Source organism: Schistocerca cancellata, chromosome 1 (genome assembly GCF_023864275.1).
Source record: "Schistocerca cancellata isolate TAMUIC-IGC-003103 chromosome 1, iqSchCanc2.1, whole genome shotgun sequence".
Taxonomy (NCBI): domain Eukaryota; kingdom Metazoa; phylum Arthropoda; class Insecta; order Orthoptera; family Acrididae; genus Schistocerca; species Schistocerca cancellata.
The window spans coordinates 933,897,341-933,923,162 of NC_064626.1; the positions used below are offsets into that span (position 1 = coordinate 933,897,341).

General features: G+C 39.9%; 1 protein-coding gene across 1 annotated transcript in view; it reads left to right on the top strand.

The window, feature by feature from the left end:
* Positions 1-11,013, top strand: part of LOC126115367 (bromodomain-containing protein 4) — a 29,798-nt gene extending 18,785 nt beyond the window's left edge. Inside the window, exon 4 of the mRNA XM_049915029.1 lies at positions 7,334-11,013. Within this exon, the coding sequence (XP_049770986.1) occupies positions 7,334-7,391 (58 nt within the window). The 3' untranslated portion in view covers positions 7,392-11,013. The remainder of the gene's footprint in view (positions 1-7,333) is intronic.
* Positions 11,014-25,822: the final 14,809 nt, after the last annotated feature.

The following is a 25,822-nucleotide window of genomic DNA, read 5'->3' on the forward strand; positions in this document are numbered from 1 at the left end:
ATACGACATCATCGTACACGTGGAGCGTCAGATGTTTTCCTATAGCACCCTTGGAGTAGACCCGAAGCTACTTTTACGACCACAGTAGATCGTAATAAGGCAGCAAAAGTTTTAATTGAAGACACTCCCATGGAATTTTCTTCAGCAAACACCTTAGCGTTACTATTGCTTCGGAGCATAGCGTTGCAGCGAATATCTTTCGTGTTCATTCAGATATCGTGTCCGAGGAAAATTCGCTCCATTCCGTCTATTTAATCGACCCCTTTGAGAGGCGGCGTAAGGGCTATTCATATCGAAATGAGATGAAGAGGAAGCATAGGACTTTGTGAAGCAATCATCCTGCTCCACCCTATTCGATGTAACTATATGATGTAGTAATAGCTGTGTTCTGGGGAAGGATTTTAAGAAAATTATTTTGCACTTAGCGACGAGACAACTTTGGTGCGTCTGAAAGAAATCAGATACGTTGTGGATAGTCGTGCGTGTGCGTGCTAACGGCCTTGCCCCAGTGATAACACCGGTTCCCGTCAGATCACCGAAGTTAAGCGCAGTGGAGCTTGGCGAGCACTTGGATGGATGACACTCCGGGAATGCCGGGCGCTGTTCCTAAACTCGGTGCACTCAGCAATTGTGAGGCCAGTTTACGAGATACTTGACTGAGATGTAGCGGCTCCGGTCACGAAAACTGACAAAACGCTACCACACACCTACAGTGTCAAATATGCAGGACTAGCATTCCAAAGAAAATGGAGTGGTGCTGTGCTCTGCAAGCCACTATGGTATGAGACAGAGAGTTTATTGTATACTAGCATGATACCTCTCCCACTTTCCATTCCATAGCACATGATGACTGGGAAGAAAGACCGCTCAGTGTACATCATTGATGTCATTAGACGAAACATAAGCTGAGTAGATTAATATATATGTCTTTGACACTCATTGGAACTTGGACTCTTGGTACTTTTAGACAGTAGTTCATCGGGATGAATGTCTCCTTTCTTACAAAGCATCCCTTTACAGTTGGTTGATAATTACAGCGTCGCTCTCACGCGGAATAAGCAAACTCTGTGTTGACGCGCACAGGTTTTCTTTTGATATGCGAATAATGGAGTGAACGTTAGGTGCAGAATATCTTGTTTCGCCCTGCAGTGGAGTGAACCGTTTATTTATCGGGCATTCGTGCGCACCTCTCCGCTCCCCTCTCCAATATCTATCTCGGTCTCTTTGAATAATAGTTAAACTGGCAACGGAGTACTGTGAAACCTTTCATTAAAAATACGAGGTTTCCTTAAGACTGAATGACTTGTTATAGTACCTATAGTCGTCTTGTCGAATATAGTGTCTCGATGGGCACAGAACAAGATTTAATTTCAATAGGTTCTTCATAAGGATATCTTTCTAATACAGGTGGTTTCCCTTCAAAGGCAGCATTTTATTTTATTTTTTCTAGAGTGGTCATGTGCTGTCACCAGGGAACAGAGCAAAATAATGTAATTACTGTTTCAGCGACTTATGTTCAGATGAAATTAAGAGCGTTGTTTCTTCCCTTCACTGATAAAAGCAGGAAAGTTTTCTGAGCTATGTGTACTGTATTATAAACATAAACTGCTACTTAGTGACGAAAAGAGTAGTAATGTGCAGGAGCTTCTGATAGTAGCTGGTGCTCATATTGGCAGATGCGCCAAAAACTGAACGGATCCGAAATAGCCATTACTACACCAAAAGTCTAAGAGAGAATATCATCAGAGATGAATGAAAAGAGTAGAGTAAGAAAAAAAAATACAGTTGATCCAGATGCAATGGTTATCATACCTTGACGATATTTGTAGATTTTTATCACGTTTTCTTTCTCTACGGTTTTTTCTCTGTGCCGAGTCCGCAGTTCGTGGTCTAGTGGCTAGCGTTGCTGCCTGTGGATCACAGGGTCCCGGGTTCCATTACCGGCCGGGTTGGGGACTTTCTCTGCCCGAGGACTGGGTGTTGTCCTCATCATATCATCATCATCATTCGTGATAGTGGCTGGATTGGACTGCGTCAAACCTTGGAGTGTGAAAAAATTGGGACTTTGTGCGGGCGCTGATGACCGCGCAGTTGCGCGCCCCACAAACCAAACATCATCATCATCATCGTCACTGTACCGAGTGCCACAAAAATTAAGTCACTGGACATGCATTCGGGAAGGTAGTGATGAAACTGCTGGACACGCTTCTGACCACTCCAGGTGAATGCATCTACCAAGACTATGGTTGAGCCGCCACTGTTTTAGTCCAGTTCACTTACTAGCGCCTCTGACATAACTCATAGATGCCCACGGGATGTTCACTCACGCTTCATCTGCTGTCTTTAAAAAAATGCGTAGAATCAAGGAGAACACTAATCTACGAAAGAACAGTGACATTTGCACTAAAGAATACTGTGGATAATTAAGTCTGTGTTTAAACCGACTACCTGCTATTTCGATTGACCTTTCGAGGAAATCTCGAACACAAGCTTAGAGAGGACTTACAGAAAGGGAAACGGATGCGTATTCCAGCAATAGAATGGTGCCATGTGCAACATTGTCAGATAGTCATCTTTCTTGCGAGGTAAAAACTTCCTTTCCAGGACATGGGATATTTGTCACTTATTATCTGTTTTCTTTTTTTTTATCTTGGGAACTCTGCGAACTTGAAATATACCACAAAATGAAAGCTTCAGATAATATTGATTAGCAAACTTCCGTACCAAACTAGTGATTACAATCACGGTTGTAAAAGTAGGAAAGAAGTACGTACAACACTGTACCGCAGTTCAGCAGAGCTTGGCAGGTACGCTTTGAACAACAGCGAAGGCTGCGACTAATAAGCAGACAGAGGAAAGTAATGCTGTCAGATACGAAAATTTAAGCTGTAACATTCCGCAGAAACGTATGTATGAACTGAGGAAGGCTTAATGTCATTGTGTTATCTTTTGTGTGAATTATGTCGTTTTACCGAAACCAGTTCAAGTTAGTTTAATCTGCTACGCCATTGTCCTCGGAGCTACTTATCCGTGAAGCAGGAAGTCGTCGTTCCATCCTTACTAGACCTAAAGACCTAAGCGCTCTGAAGACCATGGACTCGCATTACGGAAGAGCTTGATTCCGAGTAAACAGACCATTTCGGTCACCCAGGTATGAGCATCTCATGGTCCTCCTGCGTCGATTAAGGAGAATACCGCAGTGGTTCCTTTGAAACTGACGCAGCCGATTTCCTTCTCACTCCTTTCTGTATTTGGGTTTGTGTCCCGTTTCCACTCACCTCATTGTCAACGGGACCGTAAAGTCTAATCGCAAATCAGTTTCCCTTCCTTGCTGGGACCGCTGTCAGTGGGTAACTTCCATAAAGCTCCAGGTGTGAGATAAAATATATACGTATAAATAAGGATGCTAAGCTAGCGGAGACTCCTAAGAAGTAAATCATGGCAGCATGCGCAAGCCCTGCAGCTCGCTTCCTCATTATTTATTGGTTTTGTTGTCTGCCTGAATGTCTCCAGGACACGACATTCCTGTCCATTTTGCAGGAATGTTTGAGGACAGTCTGCAAAACATTAACCACTTACACATCCAAGTCAGAGCATGACAATACCACTTCTAACTAGACCCGCTTAACATTAACACAGTTTTCTCATAGCTCAAAGTTTTGTGTGTGTGTGTGTGTGTGTGTGTGTGTGTGTGTGTATGATAGAGAGACAGAGATTGTTTTTGCCTTTCAACGATTTAGTTTTCATACAATTTTTGTTATTCTGTCCATTCTGTGCTCCAATTAGCTTCTCCAAGCCGTTCGTGGTATTTGATAGATAACTTTTTCAAAAAGAGTATGAGGTAACACACTCATTAAACGACAATCAAAACAATGCCTACTTCTACATGTATCGATACAAAGTATCTCTACAGTAGTTGGGACCAGTGGCATTGAACAGTGCCTCCCCCCCCCCCCCCCCCCCCGCCCACACCCAGCTGAACTCAACAGTGAGCGCTGCTCTAGCAACAGCGCTGCAGTCTTACCTTCCCTGTTTCCAAACCACATTTTTTGACGAATTCTACTGAAAATAAAAGTGCTGATCTAGAGGCGCCCTTTTCCTCTCAGCACCCTAGGTCCGGACCTACCTGGCCTGTGCCTAAATCGGATTCCGAGTGTCATTTAATGCGGCAGAGAAATGCGGCAGAGATTCCGCTCCGAGAGTAGTGCTATTCCCGCACGCTCTTTAAGAGAACCTCTGGTAGTCTGAGGTAATCATAGGTGGAAACATCAGTGATAATGAATGTTTGATTTACTCCCGAAGGTGTTTTCAGATAGCCTGATGGTTAAGGCGACTGCTCGTGGTAAGCGTGAAATACGTGTTCGAGTTTCGCTCTGGCACAATTCTCACTGTCATTAAATCGAGATGGATGAGGCTTAAACTTAAGTGAGATAAATGTATAATCGCACAGCTCAAAGCCAAGTTGCCTCAGGCCTGGAGACATCGCTTATTCATTTAACTTACTATTTTCACACATCTAATATATTTTTTATGCGATAGTGTACCTTACTTTAGATATAGAAAAAAATAGTCAAGTTCATGCATGCACTGCTTCATGCAGATACTGTGGTGTGCACTGCAGAAATGTAGAAATGCATTTCTTCTAGAACTTAGAAGCTCGTGCGATTACTAATACTCGGCATACTTAATTTTGTTGATCATATTCTCGATGGACTTTCGTATGAGAGTTCACACTGGCCGGAAATAGCGACGAATGTTTGTGTACGGTACATTCTGCGCGTTCGCAATATCGACCTGCCTACGAACAGTTGCCATGGCTACAAGCCGATAAGGGTAGAGACTACCACAACCTGTGTGAGCTCTATCGTCTTTTCAGTCATTCCCCCCCCCCCCCCTATAATTCTTAACAGCAGAAGAGAAAAACTCGCCCTCGACAAATTAAAAACCTCCCTATCCCACTACGTAACACAGCCATCTTTTGTAAATCATTTTCTGTATCAGGAATCCGATTTTCGAACGATCTTTCCCAAAATGTCAGATAAATATATTTCAAATTTCAAAAGACAGCTAATGGTGCACCTTTTAGCTATCTCTTCCACTTACTTATCTACTGCTCACGCTTGTCAACACCCCTTTGCCCATCATTTCTCCTTCCTGTTTGTCACACAATCATCTACTGACAGGCTGTTTCTTCTTCACAACTATTCGCACTGTCATATCAGCGTTCATCTTCACCTTTTCCATTACCCCTTCTGTCTCTGATGATACAAAACAGGGCGTCAAATTTGCTGAGCTTATCAATATTATTGTTATTCTTGAGGTTCATCATTGTTATTGTTGTTACTATTATTATATTTCGTTTCAGACCAACTAAGAAACACGTCAGGATAATTGTTTATTCCTTTTTCCTTCATTCTTTTCCAAAACTCTTTCATTCTCTCAAAATGAGCCCATTTGCTCTCATATGACCATTTGATACCAGTTGTTCTTCTCTTTGTTTTATTTTCTTTGAAAACCTTTGTAATTCTTGACTTCTAATCTGAGGTTGCTTCTGTTGAATAAGGTCTGCTGTTGATTTGCGCTTCTTTCAACATCTTGTTTGTGTTGCCTCCCCCAATCATTTTCTTTCTCTGTTTTCCAGTTTTGGAAGAGTATGTGAATCTTCTTTGTTAGTCTATCTTCCGTCAATATCTCTAACTTCATCCGTTATTTCAGGGCAGAATGAGTATATTCCTTATTTGGTCACAAAATCCAACTGTCATCTTTGCTCACGAATAAGCTAATTTTTCTGTCTCCATAGCGATCCACAGCTGCGAAAGTGCTGCTGGGCTAGGATTTTGTGTACGAACTGACCCCTCGATTATGTCCCACAAGTGTTGGATGGGATTCATTTCGGGCGACCTATCTGGCCAAATCATTCGCTCGGATTGTTCAGAATGTTATTCAAACCAATCGCCACCATCGTGACTCGGTGACATAGCATCGTTGTTTGGTCAACAAACAGCCAAACACATAACCATTCCCAGTCAATATCTGTTCAGTTGCACCAGAGGACCTAGTCCATTCCATGTAAACACAGACCACGCCATTATGAAGCCATTACCAGCTTGCACAGCGCCTTGTTGATACATTGGGTCCATGGCTTTGTGGGATGTGCGTCACACTCGTGCCGTACCATCAGCTCTTACCAACTGAAATTGACCAGGCCACGATTCTCTAGTCGTATAGGGACCAACCAGTATGGTCACGACCCCAGGAGAGGCGCTGCAGGCGATGTCATCTGTAAAGGGCCAGCCGGTGTGGCCGAGCGGTTCTAGGCGCTACCGTCTGCAACCGCGCGACCGCTACGGTGGCAGGTTCGAATCCTGCCTCGGGCACGGATGTGTGTGATGTCCTTAGGTTAGTTAGGTTTAAATAGTTCTAAGTTCTAGAGGACTGATGACCTCAGAAGTTAAGTCCCATACTGCTCAGAGCCATTTGAACCTTTTGTTACCAAAGGCACTCGCGTCGAACGTCTGCTACCATAGCCTATTAATGCCAGATTTCGTCTTATGTCCACATTGATTTCTGCTGTTATTTCGCGGTGTGTTTCTTGTCTGTTAGTTCTGACAACTCTACACCAACGCCACTGCTCTCGATCGTTAAGTGAAGACCAATGGCCACTGCGTTAGCCGTGCTGAGAGGTAATGCCTGACATTTGGTGTTCTCGACACACTCTTGACTTTGTGGATCACGGAATACTGAATTCCCTAACGATTCGCTACGGTCGCAGGTTCGAATCCTGCCTCGGGCATGGATGTGTGTGATGTCCTGAGGTTAGTTAGGTTTAATTAGTTCTAAGTTCTAGGCGACTGATGACCTCAGAAGTTAAGTCGTATAGTGCTCAGAGTCATTTGAGCCATTTGAACCTAACGATTTCCGAAGTGGAATGTCCCATGCGTATGGTTCCAACTATCAATGTGCGTTCAAAGTCTGCTAATTCCAGTCGTGCAGCCATAATCACACCGGAAACCTTTTCACACGAATCACTTGAGTACAAATAACAACTCCGCCAATGCACTGCCCTTTTATACCTTGTGTACACGATACTACTGCCGTCTGTGTATCACTGTCCCACGACTTTTGCCACCTCGGCGTATTCACTGTTTTTGTTTTTATTTGTAACTGTAATTGTTCTCATAATAATTTCCCAGATGTACATAGCTGATCCAGAAGTCTGATTAGAGACTGAGAATGTATTTGTAATTTTTTTGCATGTGCCATGCGAAATAAAACATAAATTAATAACGTAGAGATGTGGCCTGTAATTATAATGTATTTTGGTTTGTTTCAGTCAGAAGAGCTACAGCAGCCCTTGGCAGTGGACGACGGTGACAGCGACCGGCGAGTAGCGATGGGCCTCCGGAACACGGCGCATGCGCGGACTGTCCATGTGACCGAGTACAACATATAGAACGACGGCGGGCCGCCGTCTCGCCCCTAGTGCGAACATTGACTGACACACACGACAGTACTTGCACATTTCCTTCTAGATGACTGAGTTCGGGAGTCGATATCGTTTCAGGTAGTGTTGCTTCTGTATATTGTTTCAGGTGAACTGTTTTTACCTCTTGTTTCGTTCGTTAGTGCAATATATATATTTGTCAAGTTTGAGTCGAATTTCAACGCGTTTTGAATATTTGAATGTGCTCAGTGAGTTTCCTGATATATTTTTCGACTAAAGAGTGAAACACATCGTCTTGTTATATTTTCGAAAGGTTTTATACTGCAAAATACTCTTTTAAAGAAGCCTCCACGTGGGAAAGATTTTCTAGAGCCGTTTACAACTTGTAATGTTTTGTCTGCGTCACAATATTCGAAATCTTATATTGTCTGTCGGGCCAAAACAAAATGTAATTTGTTCTCAGAGGACTTTGCAGGTGCAAGTTTCAGCAGAGAACTGTGTTTTGTGTAGTGTGGTTATGTATGTACAGAATCAGAAATGACTTTGAGTGACACAGTATTACAAATGTGCACACTCATTACGATGCAGATGCTGAAAATGAGCATACATTCTTTACCCTTCAGTTATCTCAGGAAACTACTGACACTGTGATTTTTAGAATCTAAATTTTATATAGATTAACTGATAAAAGGGCTCTCAGCAGTAAAGTAGTGATTTGTATAACTGCATTATGCTTTTGCCTTGACATTGCCCTTCACCTGTGTGCCATTCGTGAGATAATTTCGTCAATGAAAACTACATTAGTTTTCAGTTTTCCGCATTATTGTACAATAAAGAAGAACATATCGCAATGATGAGCTATTGTTTACATATAAAAATAAATAAATATATATATATAATCAGTATAAGCGGAATTACATTCCACATTATTGCGATCAGTGATAGAGGTTTTAATGAGTAATTTGAACCATAAATATGTTCCTTTTTTTAAGAATGTCTATCTGTTGGTTCTTGTTCTGAGAAATTGATCTAATATTGTAATGGAAGTTTAGATGAATGTTTCGCTGAGCTGTTAAAATATATGAGAGTTTTTCTGAGTGATACAGCAATAGACTGAGAGTTCATGGTAGGAAGCTGTATGTATAACCTGATTGCAACTATTTGTGAATACATTTTGTTTGTTTGAAGTAACAATCAGTATGATAGTTGCTTTATATTATAGTTAAATCTCTTGGATGTTTGACGATGTGCAAGCACAATAACATTACAAAAGTGAATGATTATTTTATTTTGTTAAGACTATTTGTGGTTTATAATAGAGTTATGTCTGTAGATATTTTTAACATAGAAAACTAGTCCAGAACTTCTGTATTATATATTTAAAAATCACAGTGCTGTGAGATATGATCTTACAAAACCAAACGTTATGGAACTGAGTCAAGAGTAGAAGAGTACTGAAAAGAAATTTACCTGTTAGTGCAACAGTAGCATTAGAGCTTAAAGAATTATTTTTCAAACCTGTGATGCTTAATACTGTACGTTATCAAAACTTTAATGGCTTGATAACAGGTTTACAAACTTAATAATCTGTACCCTGATATCCATGTAAATGGGGTCAGTATCATCATGCTATATAACTATCATTTTATTACTCCATTGTATCTTGTTAACAGCACATTCTTCTCATAGTATTGTTGTTTGCTTGAACCCGATATTGATTGTTAAGTTTGTAAATTTTTTCATGAGGAAATGAAAAGCATTTCTTAAAATTCTGTTAATACTGTTATGTTTCTGATTTAATTTTCTGTTATTACATATTATAACAACTTATAAATAACTTGATCCTTGTAGTCCTCTCCTTTCAAAAATAGTACATTATGCTAACAGACTTGTACGACAGTTCCTTGCAACACCAAGACCTAATCTGCCTACTAATTTCTGCTTTCTTTGAATAATATGCTTCAGAAATGTTGCTATATGTGTTTTAGCAAAATGACAGATTACTTTATTGTATATCGACAAGTATCTAAGAATAAATGACTGACTGTAGACCATTATCACATCTTTGCATATTATGATCATCAATCCGAAATTTCTCATTCATTTTTCTTGCCACAGTTTATGGCATAGTATATTGAGTTACATAAAAAGAGCTGCTACGACCTAAAAATGAAATCAGACTGTAAAAATCTTTTTCTCATTTTTAATTATTTAAATGCAAATATACACATATTATAAAATAAGGTCTTTGATTTATTTTGCCCACATTCACCAACATACTTCACTCTAGTTGTTGTTCTTTCATTTATGTAAGAGAATGTGAAAAAATTGCCTAGAAGAATGGTAGTGAAATCTTGCCTTTTATGGAGGGATCTCTACCCCTTTCAGATTATTTCATCTATTGAAGGTAACCATATACTACAGGGTTCAGAAGGTAGTACTCTCTGTGGAGAGTTGCTGCATAGTTGAATGTAAATGGCAAACATATAATTTTTTTCGATAGGCCAAGAATGAAATTAATATTAATGACCTGCCCATTAGAATTTCCTTGATATTAGTATTTCTCTCTCATTCATTTTGGTTTGGAGATAAAATGAGTTAAGGACCTAACCAAATCATGGTATTAATAATAGAAATATTGTTTATATTCTTTTTAATTTTGTGAGCAGTATTACAAGGTCGTGTATTTGTAGCACTATACAATCATTAACTCAGGAATTTTTTCTTCATGTGGAGCAATAAATGTGCTGTCATAGAACTACAGTCCACATTAAATATCTAAAGAAAAATCCAGTGTTTCTCAGTGATAAGTACTTGTAGTAACACAGCATGCAACTGACACATGTGCCAATTGTCAATGTACTAACTGTCGAAGTATTAACATCTTGTTGTTCTTAAGTGGCAATATTTCCTTGAAAATTTAAAAGAAAATGGGGTACTTGTAATGGTCTGACTAAACTAACTTCACTATAAATTATATCCATTATACATTACTACATTTCAAACATAGAGCCGCATGCCTGACACAATTAGACTGTTGTGAAGCAAAAGGAGAAAAAGAGGATTTTCATTGCATGAGACTGTTTCTGTATATAACATACGCTTGTAAGTTAATAATCATGCAATGAACAAAATAGTACCAAAGACAATGTCTGAATCAAGAATTTTTATTGTTGTAATAATAAAATACTGAGTGAAAGAAACTGCCAAATTTTGTGAGGGATCACAAATTATCTAAAAACCAGTGGCACATGATCAGTTTTATATATGGCCAAAAGAGCTGAATTATGCAATCTGAATCACTTGTTTAGTTTCAGCATGAAATACCTAATTTATAAACCACTAAATGTAAGAGTAGGAAATCCTGTAACAAAATATCAGATCTGTGATCATCACATATTATATGACAAAGCTGTAGCTGAGGAACTTAAGACCCTTAGTGACTGCTGACTATAAAGTATTCCTTTACTTTGTGTATATTCTATGTAAAAATTATCATAAGATGTGTGAATATATATATATATATTGTGTACATATGAATAATAACTGCATTTAAGAATGATTTAAAACATGGAATATGTTCAATCAGTAGCCTACATCCCTTCCCACACTCAGTGCTTCATTAACTACACAACTGAAATCTCATTCTCATTGTTTACAGAAGTCAAAACATTTTGATGAATTTTACAATTATCTGTCTTATAATTAAATTACAAATTCATAACATTTTATGCAAGACCTATTTTGATTATATGGTCAAAAGTTCTACTGACACTGGATGATATAACCCAGATGAGTGCACGACAACATGATGCCAAATATATGATATAATTATCAGTAGTTCATATTTACATTATATGTGGTACACAGAAGAGACACTTCACAGTTTACACACAGTATTTTATACCCAAAAATTTAGTTTCTTTCCAGGCGTGTAAACTCCTTTCCAATTGACATTATTTTCTTTTGCCTTATCTTCATTTAAAAACTTAACAATTTATTTTGTGTAAATTGTGAACACAAGATACACATTGAGTATCAGTGTGAGATATTGTTACGTAACATACATTACATTAAGTGTTAGTACTTATCATAAATGTTCTTACAATTGTTAGGACTTGTACTGGCAAGAGTTACAAGAAATGTGTCACTGTAATTACCTCTTTTTATTAGGTCCTAACTGCATTTGGGTTCTGATATTAGAAAGTCATTGGTGCTCAGCTGTTTACCTTTCACACATTTACTACATGAAACACTCACAATTAACTCATTGTTAAATTTTGTACACTTGAACTCAGCTGTGGATTACAACTTGGGGGTCACATGTTACTTCTTCACAGCACACTTTCTTTCACTTCATTTATTTTCACAGTTAATTTATCTGTGTGGCAAGAATTAGAAAGTTTGAACACTGTGGAAGCTTTAGGCAAGGACCTGTGGACAGTGATATTCAGTTGACTTCATCCAGTTTAGAGCCTCATATTTAATCTAAAGAACTGTAGAATCTTGGTGTATTGATGGAATCTAGCATACCTGAAGGATACAGCCACAATGTCATTCGATATACATAAATTTCAACTGCCAATTGACTCAAGCCAGGTATAGAACACTCTGCATTGCAAGAGGTAAGAAATCTAATGCTGTGATACACATGCATTCTGATACTGAAAATAATCCTAACTAATTGCTGTTCACATATGTGGAAAATGTCAGAAATTTTTATTTTATTGTTTCTTCAGACCAGCTACAATTTATTGTGATATTTAAGAAACATTTTCAAGTAAAAAACTATTTGACTTAAGATTGCAGGAAACATTGTTGTTCATCATGATTTCATGGCTAGTTTAGCACACGTTATTTGTACAGACAAGTTTACTCATGTGGGATTAACATTATCTAATATTAATTTCCTTTTCTATCAGTTTTTTGGTCTTTGGAATGACACACACATGCAGATACAGTTATAAACTTTCTGGTTTATTAAATTAGGTTTTCCATTATAATATTATCAGCATTAAAAGTTCAGTCACAAATGTATCATTCATTTGACTTTCACCTACTGTTGAAACAATCTCTTGGTATTAGAAATGAAACATTCCTGTGTGTATACACTACACTGTAGATATACAATGGAGACCAATTAGTTTCACCACAAAAAAATTTAAAAGATATCTTAAAAGCAGAGGAATGAAAGTAACAATTGTTTACCTAAACATCGACAAACTTCATGTTGATCGAGGTCCCAAGCCTGGACTGTCATAGTCCACCATCATCATCAGCACCTGAAAAGGTAAGATTACTGTACAACACCACAGAAGTACATAACGATATAAAATATGATTAAGTGCATCACACAACTGTGTTCTTGGTGGAAACCTTACAACTTTTGTCTTAAACAAAAATACGGTCAGATGTGCTCTGAATCAGTTAGCCCAGTTTGAGGGTGAGGTTCAGTCACACTTGTAGTTCATGCAAAAGAAAATGGGAAGGATGAAATTTAGTGTCTATAATCCAACATGTCTGACTTTGATATCAGCACATTCACTAAGTTCAAAATAAGTTCAATATTGTAGGCAATTTACAACAGAAAGTTATAATAATTCAGTCTAGACAAGGTACTGAGTCAACAGTAACAACCTAAAACTTCAGAATGAGACAGCAAAACTGAAATTATTCCTTTACTTTCAGTAGGATTTCTCCATGTTTATCTATCATGGATCATAAGCTATTAATCAGCAGCTTTCACCTTCCTTGCAATCTCAATCAAAATTATTTACCACATCCCAACACTTATTATTCAATGGTACCTCCAGCATGAACATGGGTGATGTTCATTAATTACATGAGCTCAAAATGAAGAAAGGCATCTGGAAAAAGCTCAACTTACCAAATCTCATTTAAACAAAAGGGATTGAAAATATCACAACTTTTTAATTCAGAGAATATACACTATTAAAATAGGTAACATTTCATGTTATAGAATTAATCCGGACTGCAGGCAGTATTAAAGTGCTCACCAGTCATTGTGGTCTCTCTGAACTGAATGCTTTCCATGGGTGCATGCCCAGGATTCTCCAGTTTGAAACAAGTGCCACACACATGTCAAATTCATTCTGGGAGTTCTCAGGTGCACTGGTCGAAATCACTGCATGTCAGTAAGTGAGCCAGTTATATCGAAGGAAGCTAAGCCGAAAGTTCACTGTAGGAACACCAATGATATTAAAAATCAAGAGATTGAAAAGCTACATAATTATACAATTCAAAGGAAGGTACACATAATGTTGTCTTTTATCCACAAAACAAGTAAAGATTCAATGACACTTAATGTATACATTTTATACCAAAAAGGTTAGGTATTTGGGGAAGCATCAAAACAGTTAATACTGATTTCATGGAGTCTTTTTGTCCATCTGTGCTAATACTACCCAGGATTGGCATGTTTAAAATAGTGTTTTAATCATGTGTTAAAAAGACTGTTTAATACACTTTATAAATAAATCTTGGTTTTATTAAAGTGTTTTGACCAGTATTTAAAACAAAAACAGGACAGCAGGGTAAAAATCACATGAGGGGGGCTCCACGTGTAAAGGGGGCCAAAATTTTAAATAAAACCTTTGACGTAATTAATGGGAATCCTCATGTGAGCTACTTGTGGTCAGGCATCGTTACTTAAATGTTAGATGGTGATAGTGCTGTTCAGACCAAACAGTGTACTTTTCTGCACTTCATATAATATGCACGAAAATATTCTGCTTGATACACGTCAATGAAATGCTGACTGAGAATTTTATTGTAAGCACTTGTTTTCTATTGGGTCAAGTTTAGAGGATGTTCATTAGAGAATTCAAAAATGGTTCAAATGGTTCTGAGCACTCTGGGACTTAACATTTGAGATCATCAGTCCCCTAGAACTTAGAACTACTTAAACCTAACTAACCTAAGGACATCACACATATCCATGACCGAGGCAGGATTCGAACCTGCAACAGTAGCAGTCGTGCGGTTCCAGACTGAAGCACCTAGAATCGCTTGGCCACATCGGCCGGCTATTAGAGAATATAAAGTAATATATTGAAGAGATAACTGTTGTTCTGCTGTTACAAAACAGAAGTGAGCCGCACAGAATAAGACCCGTAATCAATTTAAATAGGGAGAATGTTGCTCGAAAAATATTTTAATACCAAAGTGTCATCTTAACATTAATCTCGCTACAGTAATAAGCACAAGGCATTAGAAATAACATATGTTAACCCAATGGACACTACGCACTATGAATGTAACCTCCAGAGAACAAAACGTTAAGATCTTATAAACAAGCTGTTGATTTAGCTTGCGCAAGAGAACACAAATGAATTATACAATTTACACACAGGACAAAAAGGTAATCACCACTCGGAGATGTCACTTCTAACTCCTAATAACATCGCCCTGAAAGTAGCCTGGAGTGGCCAAAACTGGCCATCATCAATCCCTGCGCCTCATGCACCATTGCTCGTGTCTGTCATTATCTTCCACTATTTTGTCTTTTTTTGTTAAAGCAGATTTTTACTTATTTAAAATAAAGTAACACTTTCGTGAAACGGAAATAAAATTAAATTATATTAAAAATTAAAAGGAAGAGAAAAACAGAAGATGGGATGGGTGACAGATGTAAGTGCCGTTGACCTTGATGATATGTTGGTCGTGGGCAATTTGATTAACCATGGCAGTACCAACACATTTTCCATAACGTGTACTATGAAAAGTGGGGTGTACTTCATTCCCACCTGAAACAAATTCAAATAAAAAAACAAATTTCGTTTACTGACTTTTATTAACAATATAACTTTTTAAATAGGTACTGATATGTGAGTAGGGCATAGAACCTGGAAATATCTTTTAGTGCAATCTTGACAATACCATTACATTTTCCATAACCTATTCTACCATGAACTGGGTACTTTATGCCCACCACAAAATAAATAAATTCTAATTTCTTGAAATGTCATTGACCGTTATTTTTTAAAGACATACTGATAAGTTCCCCCCCCCCCCCCCCCCCATGAACCATGGACCTAGCCGCTGGTGGAGAGGCTTGCGTGCGTCAGCGATACAGATGGCCGTACACAACCACAACGGAGGGGTATCTGTGGAGAGGCCAGACAAACGTGTGGTTCCTGAAGAGGGGCAGCAGCCCTTTCAGTAGTTGCAGGGGCAACAGTCTGGATGATTGACTGATCTGGCCTTGTAACACTAACCAGAACGGCCTTGCTGTACTGGTACTGCGAACGGCTGAAAGCAAGGGGAAACTACAGCCGTAATTTTTCACAAGGGCATGCAGCTTTACTGTGTGGTTAAATAATGATGCGTCCTCTTGGGTAAAATATTCCGGAGGTAAAATAGTCCCCCATTCGGATCTCTGCGTGGGGGCTACTCAAGAGGACGTCGTTATCAGGAGAAAGAAAACTGGCGTTCTACGGATCGGAGCGTAGAATGTCAGATCCCTTAATCGGGCAGGTAGGTTAGAAAATTTAAATAGGGAAATGGATAGGTTAAACTTAGATATTGTGGGAATTAGTGAAATTCGGTGGCAGGAGGAACAAGACTTTTGGTCAGGCGAATACAGGGTTATAAATACAAAGTCAAATAGGGGTAATGCAGGAGTAGGTTTAATAATGAATAAAAAAAGGAGTGCGGGTAAGCTACTACAAACAGCATAGTGAACGCATTATTGTGGCCAAGATAGACACGAAGCCCACGCCTACCACAGTAGTACAAGTTTATATGCCAACTAGCTCAGCAGATGATGAAGAAATTGATGAAATCTATGATGAGATTAAAGAAATTATTCAGCTAGTGAAGGGAGACGAAAATTTAATAGTCATGGGTGACTGGAATTCGAGTGTAGGAAAAGGGAGAGAAGGAAACATAGTAGGTAAATATGGATTGGGGGTAAGAAATGAAAGAGGACACCGGCTGGTAGAATTTTGCACAGAGCATAACTTAATCACAGCTAACACTTGGTTCAAGAATCATAAAAGAAGGTTGTATACATGGAAGAATCATGGGAGATACTAGAAGGTATCAGATAGATTATATAATGGTGAGACAGAGATTTAGGAACCAGGTTTTAAACTGTAAGACATTTCCAGGGGCAGATGTGGACTCTGACCACATTCTATTATTTATGAACTGTAGATCAAAAGTGAAGAAACTGCAAAAAGGTGGGAATTTAAGGAGGTGGGACCTGGATAAACTGACTAAACCAGAGATCGTACTGAGTTTCAGGGAGAGCATAAGGGAACAATTGACAGGAATGGGGGAAAGAAATACAGTAGAAAAAGAATGGGTAGATCTGAGGGATGAAGTAGTGAAGACAGCAGAGGAACAAGTAGATAAAAAGACGAAAGCTAGGAGGAATCCTTCGGTAACAGAAGAAATATTGAAGTTAATTGATGAATGGAGAAAATATAAAAATGCATTAAATGAAGCAGGCAAAAAGGAATAGAAACGTCTCAAAACTGAGATCGACATGATGTGCAAAATGGCTAAGCAGGGATGGCTAGAGGACAAATGTAAGGATGTAGAGGCTTATCTCACTAGGGTTAAGATAGATACTGCCTACAGGAAAATTAAAGAGACCTTTGGAGAAAAGAGAACCACTTTTATGAATATCAAGAGCTCAGATGGAAACCCAGTTCTAAGCAAAGAAGAGAAAGCAGAAAGGTGGAAGGAGTATAAAGAGGGTCTATACAAGGGCGATGTCCTTAAGGGCACTATTACGGAAATGGAAGAGGATGTAGATGAAAATGAAATGGGAGATAAGATACTGCGTGAAGAGTGACAGAGCACTGAAAAACCTAAGTAGAAACAAGGCCCCGGGAGTAGACAACGTTCCATTAGAACTACTGACGGCCTTGGGAGAGCCAGTCCTGACAAAACTCTACCATCTGGTGTGCAAAATGTATGAGACAAGCGAAATTCCGTCAGACTTCAAGAAAAATATAATAATTCCAATCCAAAAGAAAGCAGGTGTTGACAGATGTGAAAATTACCGAACTATCGGTTTAATAAGTCAGAGCTGCAAAATACTAACACGAAGTCTTTACAGACGAATGGAAAAATTGGTAGAAGCCGACCTCGGGGAAGATCAGTTTGGATTCCGTAGAAATAATGGAACACGTGAGCCAATAATGACCTTACGACTTATCTTAGAACAGACATGTGATCAATTTCAGATTTAGTTCAGCTGCCCTTCACCTGGGTGAACCAGTATATTGTTTTCCCCTACGTATATCTCTCGAAGAAACCACGAAGGTAAAAATGAGAGAGAATCGATCTCATACAAATGCTTACCAGCGATCGTTCTTAGCGCAAAACATTCGCGACTGGAAGAGGAAAAGGTGAAACAGCAGTGGTACACAAAGTATTCTGCGCCACATACCAGAAAAAAAAGCGAGCTGTGATTGCACTGACATTCAGTTCTGAGATATATTGAAAGTTTCAAGTCACTAACTCACGAGGGGAGTTAGTTTAAAATCGGTTGTCAAATCTGAATCGAACAGATAGACAGACCGAGAAACAAAGCACCCTCTGCCACACACCAGACAAGAGAGCGAATTAATATTGTTATTCCGTTCCGAGCTATTTGGAAGTTTCAAGTCTCTAGTTCATCAGAAAGTTAATTAGAAATCAATTCAAAATTTGTACCGAACTGACAAACAGTCAGGAAAACGAAGTCCTCTCCCCCAAACGCCAGACACGAAAGCGAGTTACTATTGCATTGTCATCCAGTTCTGACCCCTGTAGAAAGTTTCAAGTCACTTGTTCATCGGGAATTTAGATTAAAATCAACTGCAAAATTTGTACTGAACAGACAAAAAGCCGAGAAAGTGGCCTAATAATAATAAAAAACAACTAAACTGTGCATTATTTATTCTCTCAACAACTGAGGCAGATGAAGTGTAAATAATTTATAACAAATATATTGCGTCATACACGTTTGTAGGTTCTTGAACAGACAACCAACATATGCAGAGGATAATACACCGAGTAATAGAGTCACAGACAGTATAAAGCATCCCACTTAGGATCTGAGACACTGTCTTTCAGTTTCAACTTTATTTGTTGAACTGTTTCTTGACTTATGTTCACTAAAGTAATCCATAAATGTGAGGTACTATTAACGTCAGAGTATTTACCAAAGATTCTATGCCCACTCAATCTCCTCGGCTGGTTTACACCAACATAGGACTTTATATATACCCCTATGCCTCCAGCAGCAGGCAGTTGCTCTACTTCGCTGGCGGTAAATCCCTTCACTTCAAACCGTACGTGAAAATAAAGTAAGTCGTAGCAGTGACAGTCCAGTGAATGGGGACTGGTTCTAAGAGATCAGTCGCACACCATACTGTAATAGGCTATAAAATTATTTTGTGCTCCTCAGTGACACTCTGGGCTGGATCATCTGGATTAATAGAGCAGTGTAAGTTAAATGTAATCCAGGTACTCCAGACAATTTTATTGGGAATGGCAGACTTCCTGCACATTTATCAACATGCCGTTGGCAAAATTCAGTTCTGTGACGAGAGGGCGGCCGGGGTGGCCGAGCGGTTCTAGGCGCTACAGTCTGGAACCGCGCGATCGCTACGGTCGCAGGCTCCAATCCTGCCTCGGGCATGGGTTGTGTGATGTCCTTAAGTTAGTTAGGTTTAAGTAGTTCGAAGTTTTAGGGGACTGATGACTTCAGAAGTTGAGTCCCATAGTGCTTAGAGCCATTTGAACCTTTTTTTTTTTCTGTGACGAGGTCGTGGAGTGATGTTGGAATGTAACTATTCCCCAGTGCACCACTTGAAAATCTGATGGACACTTTGAAATTTCCCATCGTAGGACAAAAACTCTTGAAGGAGGACAGCAATCATGTTGCCTATAATAACGTTCAGTGTGGACTGCAATTCATTGTATTACTTTACACGATATACGAGTTTTGGCTAAAGCAGTCATCGTAAGCTGCAGCAGATATAGTGGGCGAGAGTATATATAAGAGTAACAAGAAAAATGTGCACTATGTCTGTTGTCTTTAGTTTTGGTGATTCGATTAGCCAAAATACATGACATGTCAGGTAACTCCATAACTTGTGATTCACGTTAAACAGTGAGCATAAATTTGAATTTTATGTCAGTAGGACCGCTTGTCATATACACCTAAATCTATGTATTTTCATCGCAAGGGACTGTTTACCGCATGGTGGAGGTTTATTCGCAGGATGAATTTATTACACGTTGCGGTATTCGCTGTAACTGTATATATTATTTTCATGAGCCCCATGGGTTATACAGGGTGATTCAAAAAGAATACCACAACTTTAAAAATGTGTATTTAATGAAAGAAACATAATATAACCTTCTGTTATACATCATTACAAAGAGTATTTAAAAAGGTTTTTTTTTTCACTCAAAAACAAGTTCAGAGATGTTCAATATGGCCCCCTCCAGACACTCGAGCAATATCAACCCGATACTCCAACTCGTTCCACACTCTCTGTAGCATATCAGGCGTAACAGTTTGGATAGCTGCTGTTATTTCTCGTTTCAAATCATCAATGGTGGCTGGGAGAGGTGGCCGAAACACCATATCCTTAACATATCCCCATAAGAAAAAATCGCAGGGGGTAAGATCAGGGCTTCTTGGAGGCCAGTGATGAAGTGCTCTGTCAAGGGCTGCCTGGCGGCCGATCCATCGCCTCGGGTAGTTGACGTTCAGGTAGTTATGGATAGATAAGTGCCAATGTGGTGGCTCTCCATCCTGCTGAAATATGAATTGTTGTGCTTCTTGTTCGAGCTGAGGGAACAGCCAATTCTCTAACATCTCCAGATACTGTAGTCCAGTTACAGTAGCACCTTCGAAGAAAAAGGGACCAAAAACTTTATTGGCTGAAATGGCGCAGAAAACGTTCACCTTAGGCGAGTCACGTTCATACTGAGTTGTTTCCCGCGGATTCTCAGTGCCCCATACACAGACATTGTGGCGGTTGACTTTCCCGTTAGTGTGAAAAGTTGCTTCATCACTAAACACAATCTTTGAAACGAAAGATTCATCTGTTTCCATTTGAGCAAGGATAAAATCACAGAAATCGATTATTTTAATCTTATCAGCTGCAGACAGTGCTTGAACCAATTTCAGACGATAAGGTTTCATAACTAACCTTTTTCGTAGGACTCTCCATACAGTTGATTGTGGAATTTGCAGTTCTCTGCTAGCTCTGCGAGTCGATTTTCCTGGGCTGCGAACAAATGCTTGCTGGATGCGTGCTACATTTTCATCACTCGTTCTCGGCCGTCCAGAACTTTTCCCTTTGCACAAACACCCATTCTCTGCAAACTGTTTATATCAACGTTTAATACACCACCTATCAGGAGGTTTAACACCATACTTCGTTCGAAATGCACGCTGAACAACTGTCGTCGATTCACTTCTGCCGTACTCAATAACACAAAAAGCTTTCTGTTGAGCGGTCGCCATCTTAGCATCAACTGACGCTGACGCCTAGTCAACAGCGCCTCAAGTGAACAAATGTACAACTAAATGAAACTTTATAGCTCCCTTAATTCGCCGACAGATAGCGCTTAGCTCTGCCTTTTGTCGTTGCAGAGTTTTAAATTTCTAAAGTTGTGGTATTCTTTTTGAATCACCCTGTATATAATGGAAACTATAGAATCGCTGTACGGTATTCCTCCGAATTTACCCAACAGAGTTTAGAGACATCACCGTCGCCGCGCGGGATTAGCCGAGTGCCGGCACGGTAGCTCAGCGTGTTCGGAGAGAGGGTTAGCTACCCTCCGTAATAAAAACTGAGTTAATCGATCAACGACGAACTTAAACGGGTGTCTTACGACGTCCACCCCGAGCAGATGCAATGAACGAAAGCGAACAAAATGAGATTAAAAAAAAAAAAAGAAATAGCGGTATAAGGCGCTGTAGTCATGGACTGTGCGGTTGGTTCCGGCGGAGGTTCGAGTCCTCCCTCGGGCATGGGTGTGTGTGTTTGTCCTTAGGATAATTTAAATTAAGTAGTGTGTAAGCTTAGGGACTGATGACTTTAGCAGTTAAGTCCCATAATATTTCACACACATTTGAACATTTTTTTAGACATCACCGTCGGCTTTCGCCCCAAGACTTCCGCTCAGGTACGCCGAGGCTATTTGTCACACATCCGTATGGACCTGTTACGATTCCTAGCAATAGATCACTGAATTCGTTCAATGACTGTTTGATACGGGCTTCAAACACTGAAGCAGTGCTCTAAAACTGGTTGTAGAGACATTTTGTGTGCTGTTTCCTATACAGACGCACTGAACTTCTCTCTGAACCTCATCAACAAATCTAAGTTTTCCATTCGCATTTCCTACTTGTGATTCCACGTATCCGTCCAAACACTCTTACTTATATATTCCAAAACAAAACAAAAAAGGAAAAGACGCACCACGGAGGAATTATACGTCTGGGAAGGAAATCGGTAGACATGATGTACATGTTCAGACAAACAAATATGATTGTAATTTCAGAAAAGTTGGCTGATTTATCTAAGAGAAAGAGCTTCACGAACTGAACAAGTCAATAACGCTTTAGTCCAACTCTGCCCCTTATACAAGCAGTTATTTGGTTCGACGTTGATGGATAGGATTGTTGCATGTCCTCCTGAGGAATGTCATGCCGAATTCTCTCCAACTGGCGCGTTAGACCGTCAAAATCCTAGGATGGTTAGACGGGCCTGTCCATAGTACTCCAAACATTCTCATCTGGTGTGAGGTGGACTAGCAGTAGAAACTCGCCCTGTGCGGGCGTGCATTATCTTGCTGAAACTTAAACCCAGGACTGCTTGCCATGAAGGGCAACAAAACGGGGAGTAGAATATCGTCGACGTACAGCTGTGCTGTAATGGTGCTGTGGACGACAACCACACGTGTCATGCTCGGAAAAGAAATGGTACCCCAGACCATCGTCCTGACTGTCAGGCCGTATGGTGAGCGGTAGTCAGGTTGATATCCCACTGCTGTCCGAGGCGCTTCTGGATACGTCCTCGGCCTGGAATCTCATAGACTGGATTAGAATTGTCTTCAGTGATGAGTCTCCCTAGAATTGAGCCCGAATGATCAGTGAAGACATGTCTAGAGACGCACCAGACAATGGACAGAGATGGACCAATGCGTTATTGAAGGGCTCAGTTTGTGAAGCCTTTCTCTTCAGAACATTACCCAATTTTTCTGAAACTGGAAAATGTTTTTGTTTCTCTGCATATGTATATCACCTCTGCAGGTTTATTTTTTGTGACAGGATACAGAAGATTATTGCTGATCTAGATATTACATACTGTTGAAGTCTTCCTCGTTTTATGAGGTTAGTCCTGCACTAATAAACATTTAAAGAGAGCTGCCGTTCGGTACACAAAATGCCTAATTGTCACTGCATTTCCGTAAGATCTTCCATACAACGGAAAGAAGAATAGTATTTAACATTGCGTCGTCACTGAAGATGGAGCACTAGCTCGGATTTGGGACAAAAGTCGTCCACATATTTTCAAAGAAACCATCCCATTTCTACATCTACATCTACATCTACACTCCGCAAGCCACCTGACGGTGTGTGGCGGAGGGTACTTTGAGTACCTCTATCGGTTCTCCCTTCTATTCCAGTCTCGTATTGTTCGTGGAAAGAAAGATTGTCGGTATGCCTCTGTGTGGGCTCTAATCTCTCTGATTTTATCCTCATGGTCTCTTCGCGAGATATACGTAGGAGGGAGCAATATACTGCTTGACTCCTTGGTGAAGGTATGTTCTCGAAACTTCAACTAACGCCCGTACCGAGCTACTGAGCGTCTCTCCTGCAGAGTCTTCTACTGGAGTTTATCTGTCATCTCCGTAACGCTTCCGCGATTACTAAATGATCCTGTAACGAAGCGCACTGCTCTCCGTTGGATCTTCTCTATCTCTTCTATCAACCCTGTCTGGTACGGATCCCACACTGGTGAGCAATATTCAAGCAATGGGCAAACAAGTGTACTGTAACCTACTTCCTTTGTTTTCGGACTTCATTTCCTTAGGATTCTTCCAATGAATCTGTCTGACATGTGCTTTACCGACGATCAACTTTATATGATCATTCCATTTTAAATCACTCCTAATGCCTACTCCCAGATAATTTATGGAATTAACTGCTTCCAGTTGCTGACCTGCTATATGAGCTAAATGATAAAGGATGTTACTTCCTATGTATCCGCAGCACATTACACTTGTCTACATTGAGATTCAATTGCCATTCCCTGCACCATGCGTCAATTCGTTGCAGATCCTCCTGCATTTCAGTACAATTTTCCATTGTTACAACCTCTCAATATACTACAGCATCATCCGCATGCTTATTGGGCTTAAAAGAATCAGGGATATCATGGAACTGAAACAGGGATGGCCGAACGCGATTTGAAGCACCTTCCTATTGATTACGAGTCAGTGCCTTACCACTGCGGCACTTGCTCAATCCGATCTTCCTGGGACAGTTCTTTTCTACAGACCTATCTACAGTCCGCCATTATTCCCGAGGAGCAGGCATAAAGTCAACTTCCGGCTATAGAAGTTTACGTTTGCCCTGGTTTCTCCAATTAATTTAAGGTGATTGTCCGAGCCAAGGTGTGAGGAATGATTCAACAACTGAGTCAGAAAGCTGCTCTGGAAGCAAGGAGAACGTCACCATTTATTTCACTCCTGCTGACAAACAAAAATTGAGGAAAGGCAAACCGAGCGCAAGGAGAACCATGCGTGAACCGTTCAGTGAATTCGATTGTTAAGTAAGGACGGACAACAATCGCGATCGACAAACGTGCGACGCTAAGACAAATTGTCGAGAATTTCTCAGGTACTCTATAGGAGCTGTCGTTGTGCTGCGCTGTCTGAGGGATTCCGCGAACCTACTTTACAACGAAGCACTGAGTCGCAGCAGTCGGAATCGTTGTGTTCCGTATTTGCAAGGTTCACTCATGAAATATCAGAAACGTGCGTTTCAAGAACAATCGACCAACATATTACTTTCTCCCACAGACGACTTACGAAATCTTAAGGACAGGAAAATCAGTTAAATTAGAGCTAAAGCGGAGAATTACCGACCACTTACCACTCGTTTATAGAACGAGAAAGTGGGAAATTGATACTTAGAAGACCTCTCCTCCACATACCGTACGTACAGGTTACATTTAGGGATGGCGCTTATTGCTGAAACAACCGATTTTTGGTTGTATCGATTCTTTCCGCACATCAGTTTGTGAGTTAACGAGCATTTCGCTCTCATTTAAGTATAGGGCCGAAAGAGACTGCCTTCCGGGAATTGTGAAACGAATCATGTCGTCCAGGACCGTCTACTACAAAGAGCGCAGATTCGTCACGTGATGGGGAAATTCACAGGCGTCTATTGCGCTGAGTGAGGCCAGTCTGATCAGGCCTAAGCGCTGTAGCGCGCGAGTGAGACAGAGCAGAACCTACGTCATAGGGAAACCCCATAGGAGCTGTTTGTGCCCAGGGAGGCGTAGCAGTGTTAAATATGGCGGACCTAAGATGGCCACAAAGGGAAACATTTATAAAAACTATTTAATTCTGTACTAATTCAGGGAATGAAGCCACAGTAATTTTAATCAACCATATTTCTTAAATTTTCATGGTGATCCCAATAAAACTTGAATATTGATCATATTACTGTTAAAGTGAAATTAACAAGTTTTGTAACAAAGACCTGAATGCTAAAATCTGAACGCTTTGGTCGATCTCAACGATCGACATTTCATATAAAAGGGCACCATTAAAATGACAAATGTTGTAAATATCAACTCTGTAGCTTTATTTGTTTAAAAGATGTAGTAAATTTAAATTATTAGCATTTTCAGTTAAGCATCAGATCATTATTTCCTCCACACAAAACACATTGAACGATGACAGCATGACACCTTATTGAATCGTTAGGTAATAGAATATTTGTTCAAAATGGTTCAAATGGCTCTGAGCACTATGTGACTTAACTTCTGAGGTCATCAGTCGCCTAGAACTTAGAACTAATTAAACCTAACTAACCTAAGGACATCACACACATCCATGCCCGAGGCAGGATTCGAGCCTGCGACCGGAGCGGTCGCTTGGTTCCAGACTGTAGCGCCTAGAACCGCACGGCCACTCCGGCCGGCGAATATTTGTTGTAAAGCTTAGTGCATAATAGTTACTTCTGTTCTTTATTTATCAGAAAGCACATTGGTGCAAGGCTATTCGCTGTGGCATTCCAAGTTAAGAAGGAAATTGTATTGCTTTTATGCAAAAGAATTTAACATTTATTATTTAATGGATATTATTGTTACTTTATTTAGA